Here is a 7,184-nt window from a genome sequence, read left to right on the forward strand (position 1 = left end):
TTTGAGGTTTGTGTTTCTGCAACTGTTTTGACATGTGCAACTCATCCAGAGAGGGTGAATAAAGCGAATGAAATTGTTTTGGGCGCTCTAGCGCAGTTAGTTTGTCAGAACAGGAGGTGGTCCATATTAGGAGCCGGTCCATATTAGGAGCCTTTCCCCTACCTTGGTTAGTGTGCGTGCGTGCGTGTTTTTATGTGGTAGTATGCGCGTGTATAGAACGCCGCGTGTGTCTGTGCGTGCACATGTCCGCGCCTCTCGCGCGCGTGTGCGTGTGCGTGTGTGTGTGTGTGTGCACATGTTCGTGCCTCTCGCGCGCTTGCTTGCGTGTGTGTGTGCGTGTGTTTGTGTATTATACATGTGTGAGTGACCAAGGCGGCTGTGACGATGAAGTAAAAATTTCATAACCAATTACGTCATTACGCGTCAGATATTCCGTCAATTGCATACACGGCTTATTCCATCTGTTTGGAATGGCGACGATTGAGATTCCTTTTGACCATACAACAAATGCAACAAAAAGTAAATGAACTTGCCGAATATCACCTTTGGTTCTGAGATCCTGACAGCTAAGATCGAATCCCTGATAAAACGGACAGAGAAAGTTTCCGGAGAATACGATATCACCATGAGCCGTGTCAGTCAGGTTGAGGATCAACAAGATCACCGATGTGAACTGGTAAATATTTGTTACACTTTTGTAGAAATTGATTAGGTTTGACAACATGAATATGCTTTTGTTATTCTCTATTGTTTCCAAACCAGTCATCTAATCTGTCGTTTAGTACTGCATCACCCATAAAACGGCCATTACATCTGTCTTGATAATTTAACCACACAGACTTACGCACAGACCAGCGATACTGACACAGTGACAGACAGATACAGTCAGACACACACACACACACACACTAACTCACTCACATATGACTAAGTGCCAAAAGGTGCTCACAGAACAGAAGACGACTTTGTTTTACAATAAAAATGTTTCTAAAAACGTGTGTCTGCTGAAAATTGGTGTGTGTGTGGATGAATGTGCGAAGAGATAGTGGACATAATTTCGTGTGTCTGACTTGAACGGTTTTGAAGTTATCTTTGTTTAAAGTCAAAAATAACGCCAAAACCGGCCATATGAAAACGGACATCGTGATACCTCGTGTTTTGAATATGCCACAGAAAAATAACAAGAAGCACAAATGAATTGCATTTAGTTTGATTGAATGCCTGAAACATCGCTTTACAGACGAGACACATTTAAGGTGTCGCACGCAAGATGTGTCGTCATCACGGCATACATTTTTCAATCGCAGATATTTACTAAATTTCTTTTTCAAAAATTCGGGAATTGATGTCGACACGTCAAGCGATAACGGTGTATCAAACTGCTGTCTTTCAAGTAATCCAGCAAAGACTGCAGAACTTTTGAACAGCATTTTTGAAAACGATTTGAAAATTTCGTCATATCTTGCGTGCGACAAAATGTTCGGTAATTAACGGTTATTTTCTTTTAAAAACAAAATTTACATGTACAAAGATCTACTTCATCTACGGAACCACGTGACACATTCTGTGTTCAAAATTTGTGAAGAAATCACGAACCACGAATGCGCTATCAAGTGTTGAAATTATGTCGTCAACATCTTTTCAGATCTTGCGTGCGACACCATCTTGCGTTAAACATAAAATGTCACTACCTTATCGAGTTTAATGGGTAAAACTAACTATTTGTTGTCTTAGTTTAATCTTCTTAATTAAAAGCGTAATAAAACCGAACTTCCAAGATGAATTGTAATTGAGATTAGCGAAAGAGCGGGCACGCAATTCGACCTTAAAGTGAAAGAATGATAACACGAGCGTTTGTCGTGTTGTCTTGCGTGCAACACATTGTCCAAAAAGGAAAATGTATATTTTTCTCAGACGTTTTTTAAGTTGAAACCTTGAAACTTCACACACATTTGGGGTTTAATCGCCCCCATGCATGGTAAAAGTCTTGTTGACCCTTGTCAGATTTCAAGGTCACGGCTGGTCACATGTGGTTCAGAAAACGGATGAAACATATTTTTTCAGAGATTTTTGAAGCTAGAACCTTCAAACTTCAAACAACGCTTTTGCTTAATGATTGTTCAACATGGAGAATTCAAGGTTGATCCTTGAGAAATGTGAAGGTCATAGCAGGGTCTCGTGTGGGTAAAAATGAGATTGTTCGGACACTGCATGTAGCATGGAACGACAAAACATAAGTCATGTCATATTTCAGATATCAGTACATTTACAAATGGACAACACCAGCAAACATGAACCAAGGCTGGTCGACCTTAGTCAAATGTCAAGGTCAAAGTGGCGTTATGGTTTGGGTAAAAAAAAAAGGAAATTGTATTGAACTTCAATTTATATAAAACCAAAGTCTGGTTGATCTGTTTTAAGATTTAAGGTCAAATCTGTTATTTAAGGTCAAATCAAATAGAAATTTGTTGATGCTTAAATCTTTGAAACTTCCAACAGGTTTGAGGTTTGACAACTTCTGGACTTTGAAATCTGGTATGGTTGATCCTGGTAATATTAATTGGTCAAAACATCAAGATCAACAATTATAAAATAAGCACTTTCACCAATGTCAAGTGAGCAATAGCAGCAAACGTGAGTCTTATAAAGATTATCACTTTTTGTGTGACCTCAACCCTCTGAATGCTCTCAATCATGGAAATTGACCACACTTTGATTATAACCAAACAACATCAAAACTTTGGAATGTGTGAAGTTTCAAAGGTGTTGCTTAAAAGGCGTTCGTGAAAATGACAATTGTATGTGTCTGACTTCAATGCGACCCCGCTGCGACCTTGACGTTAAATTTTATCAACCAGACTTTCATCATGTGTGAATGACTTCAAACACTATAAAACTAGTTGAAGAAATTGACAATTTTTCAAAGTTTAAGCCAGATGGCACTGCTGTGACCTTGAAATTTGACAAACATTAACCAGGCGGTCACCTTTTTTAGAAAATATCCTTAAAGGATCTTTAACCTTACTGTGACCTTGGAATTTGATGAGGTTTAATTTAACTTGCGAAGTGTGCCAAGTTTCAAGGCCCAAGCTTCAACCTCATTGAAAAATGTATATGTTTGACCTCAACGCGACCCTGCTGTGACCTTGACTTTTTCAACCAGACTTTAATCGTGTGTGAACATTATACACTAGAACTGTGTGTATTTTCAAAGCTCGTGCTATAAACGCGCTGAATAAATTGAAAATATTCCACATTTGGACCAGATGTGACCCCGCTGTGACCTTGAACTTTGACAAAGATTAACCAGCAGGTCACTTTTAATGAGGTTTTATAAAAATGCTGAAAGTATGTGAAGTATGTAAAGTCTAACTGATCTAGTATTAAAACATGTAAGACGTGACAACGACAATTTTCCAGTTTGCAAAGGAAATTTAACCTCGCTGTGACCTTGAAATTCAATGTTGTTTAATTTGATGTGCACCATACCTGGAGGTCATTATACTTTGGTTGTGTGCCAAGTTTCAAAGCCCTAGCTTTAAAAACGTGCGAGATAACCTTAATGCTATGACTCAGTGCCGTTTTGAATGATATAACGAACAAAATTATCGTTATTTGTAAAATCATTTGGGTAAATTTATCTTTTCTTTTCGTAATTGGGTTCCAGCATCTGTTGTCTTAACAAAAATCACAATATCAGTCGTGTTTGTCAACTTTTATTTTTTAGCCCCTTTGTCCGCTTTTCGTGCGCACCTTTTGGCACTTAGTCATATACATACACACACACACACTCACTCTGACACAAGCACACACATACACACACATACACACACACACACACACACACACACACACACACACACACACATACACATGCAGACAGACAGACATATACTGGTATGTCATTCCCTGCCCCCTCCACACTCACAGTCCCTGTCAGGGACACTCCTTTGGACACGAGTACAGACGAACAGGCAGACAGACTTTGGTTGGAAACACCCTCTCTTGACACTAAGCGTCCCAACCACGCGCAGCTGGGCACGAATAAACAGAGAGACAGACACACGTTACGGCTAAATCGTGCAAATCACCTCTGTCCTTTCGAAAAGTTCTCTGAGAGAGAGAGAGAGAGAGAGAGAGAGAGAGAGAGAGAGAGAGAGAGAGAGAGATCCTTTCATCCCCTCTCCTCCTTTCTTCCATCAGTCCTCTCCCACCCCCTACCCTCACCCCTACTCCATTCCCAAGACCTATTCCTCCAACCGAAAAAGCAACGATGAATTCCTGTTGATTTCAGGCGGCCAAAGAGAAGGAGTTAATGGCCATCATAGAACTTTTCATGCGAGATGACGTCAGAGCGCACACAGTCATGGATTACGTCATCGTCTTCGTCAGATTGGTGCTCGCCAAAATGCGTCGACGAGGTCACGACTTCGATGACGTCAAACAACTGTACAAAGCTCTCTCTGACGAAACTGTCGAGCATGTTTTCAGGTCAGAGAGAGAGAGAGAGAGAGTGCGTTTGTGTGTGTGTGTGTGTGTGTGTGTGTGTGTGTGTGTGTGTGTGTGTGTGTGTGTGTGTGTTTTCTACTCAGTAATGCCCACACTGTTTACACCTGCGTGCAAAAGTTTGGGTTTTATTGAAATAATGGGGGTCTTATCGGTACTACCCCCCCTCCCCCTCCCCCTAAAAAAAGAAGATGAAAAGAAACTCAAAAACGTTGGACCTTGTTGGTACACATGTGTATTGTTAATGCCCACTTATATGCAAGTTATGTGTCGGTGTATAATCTTCTTTGTTCATGGCTGAAACACCCCCGTTCAATCATGTTTTTGCACAAGTGGGTTTTTACGTGTATGCCTTTATTTACCCCGCCCTTCAGGCGGCCATACGCCGCTTTCGGGGGAAGCATGCTGGGTATTTTCGTGTTTCTATATAACCCACCGAACTCTGACATAGGCATAGATAAAAAATGTCCACCAAATACCCGTGTGACTTGGAATAATAGGCCGTGAAAAGTAAATATTCGCCGTAATGGCTTGAGATTTACTGGCCGATGTGAATGCGTGATATATTGTGTAAAAAATTCCATCTCACACGGCAGAAATTAATATGTAAAGCGCTTAGAGAACGTCAAGCGTTATATAAATCTCCCATATACATAAATAAATAAATTACAGGATCTTTGTCTTGAGCTTGCGTGTATACACGAAGGGGGATAAGGCACTAGCAGATCTGCACATAAGTTGACCGGAGATTGGACAAATCTCCACCTTCAACACACCAGGTGCGGCCGGGATTCGAACCCGCGACCTACCGCATAGGAGGCCGATGTCTTATCGATTTGACCACTGCGTCCGTCCGTTGCTGTGAATATAACCTGTCGGTTGGATCAACCGTTCTAGTCTTATAAAACCCCGTATTCGGTATCAAATTTACATTTCTGACACATATTTAAACTTTGAGGGATTCGGGCTGTAGCTTTGTCGGTTGTTCCCTGTTTTAAAAAAAAAGAACAGTGTTATTGATCAGAAAGGTTTCGGTCTCAAATCATTAACCACGTCGTCAAAGTCGCTGCTGATTTTGAAAAAAAACGTACATCGTGCAAAATGACGTGATATTCAAGTACAAACTTGTGTATGTCAGTAAATGACATCTCTTTTATTTTACCCAGAACTGTCCTGAGTAAGCTGGCTTTCCCCACCGCGGAACAGCAGGCCATCAAAGTCATCATGGAAGCGCTGCAGCATTACAAATGGCCTACGTCAGAGGTTTTGACCTCATCGCCAGGCGGTGACGCACAAATCTCGTCAGCGCTGCTGTATGTGCGCTTGCAGCAACCCCTAGATGCCGAAGTCCGCTCTGCTCTGCAACGTGCACTGTGCGCGGCGCATGAATGCATCCTGAGTGACGTAGCACCAGTCAACGAAGTGTCATATGACGTCAACCTAAACGCAGCCAATGACGTCAGAAAGGACGACGCGTACGCTGACGCACGGATCAAATATGAAGATTACGCTGATTTTCCGGCAGGGACGGCTTGCATAAGCTTTGACGAAAGCTTCGGGAGCGAAGCTGCAGGAGAGAGCAAGACTTTTGCGAGCAAAAAGTCCGACAGCGAGGGCGGAGATATCGGCAGTCATCACAAAAGTGCGACAGAAAACAAGACAGACCTTAGCAGTAGCCTTACTTCCGAAGAGGAAATTAAGAAAATTTGCAACTCTTTTGCCGAATCTCTCAACATTTCTCCCAACACTAGCTACGACTCTGCGACGAAATTATCTGACACGGAAACAGGTAAAAGGGTCTTCGCTGGTAATGATGATACCCCATTCTCCGCAACACACGGTGGTGCGAGAAAGCCCAGTTTTGAGGATGAAAAGGAGAATTCCTCCGCCGTTGTCGTTGAAGACGCGACAGAATCAAACGTCTACGTCATCTGTTATGACGCAAGCACTTCAATTTCCCAGAGCGACACAACTGGAGACGAAACGGACAAAGGAACTGAAGACATCGGGCGTCAAGTACACCACGTGACGAAGGTAACCAATGGGAAAGGATGTCAAGGAACCGGAAGGGAAACGTCAGATGCCGCGACCGAGACCGAAAAGAGTCAGCTTTGAGAATTTTCTGCGTGATAGAAAAGGAACTTCTGAAGAATTTGTCTTGATACCGATGATTGAAGCTATTGCTCAAATCAACGACGAACTGACTTGGTTAGTTAACTTGTCAATAATCAAACATGACATTATTTGAAGTCAGTTGTACCGGATTTGTGCGAGTATGAATGAGTTTACTACCCGGTCCTTGTTCATGCACTGCATGATGTTGTTTTTGAAAATATAAAGAGTTTTCTTCCGTTTTGGCTTGTTTGAATAAAATAAAAGAGTCTTGTACGACCGATTTGTATTGCTTTAACTGAAAAAAACCAACTTTGGGTGGATTTGATTGCAACGTTGACGAGCAAGTGTGGCTGAGATTTGAATGACGTGACAACCAGACACACGGAAGAGAGAGAGAAAGAGAGAGAGAGAGAGAGGCAGAGAGAGAGAGAGAGAGAGAGAGAGAGAGAGAGAGAGAGTGGAGAGAGAGGGAGAGAGAAAGAGAGAGAGAGAGACACACACACACACAAACACACACACACACACACACACACACACACACACACACACACACACATACACAC

At 42.1% G+C, this 7,184-nt stretch overlaps 1 protein-coding gene across 1 annotated transcript; it reads left to right on the forward strand.

Moving 5' to 3' along the window:
• Positions 1-257: 257 nt before the first annotated feature.
• Positions 258-6,901, forward strand: LOC138946263 (uncharacterized). Its single transcript, XM_070317798.1, has 3 exons — positions 258-676; positions 4,295-4,491; positions 5,673-6,901. Exons 1-3 carry the CDS (start codon positions 524-526, stop codon positions 6,619-6,621), a joined length of 1,299 nt encoding a protein of 432 aa, XP_070173899.1. The 5' UTR covers positions 258-523; the 3' UTR covers positions 6,622-6,901.
• Positions 6,902-7,184: the final 283 nt, after the last annotated feature.

Source organism: Littorina saxatilis, linkage group LG13 (assembly GCF_037325665.1).
Source record: "Littorina saxatilis isolate snail1 linkage group LG13, US_GU_Lsax_2.0, whole genome shotgun sequence".
Classification (NCBI taxonomy): Eukaryota; Metazoa; Mollusca; class Gastropoda; order Littorinimorpha; family Littorinidae; genus Littorina; species Littorina saxatilis.

What these genes read in the sequence shown, in the direction of transcription:
- LOC138946263 (XM_070317798.1), top strand. Translation starts at nt 524, where the DNA reads ATGAACTTGCCGAATATCACCTTTGGTTCTGAGATCCTGACAGCTAAG. An exon ending in AAGATCACCGATGTGAACTG is followed by an intron (nt 677 to 4,294) that starts GTAAATATTTGT and finishes TGTTGATTTCAG; the next exon opens with GCGGCCAAAGAGAAGGAGTT. An exon ending in ACTGTCGAGCATGTTTTCAG is followed by an intron (nt 4,492 to 5,672) that starts GTCAGAGAGAGA and finishes TATTTTACCCAG; the next exon opens with AACTGTCCTGAGTAAGCTGG.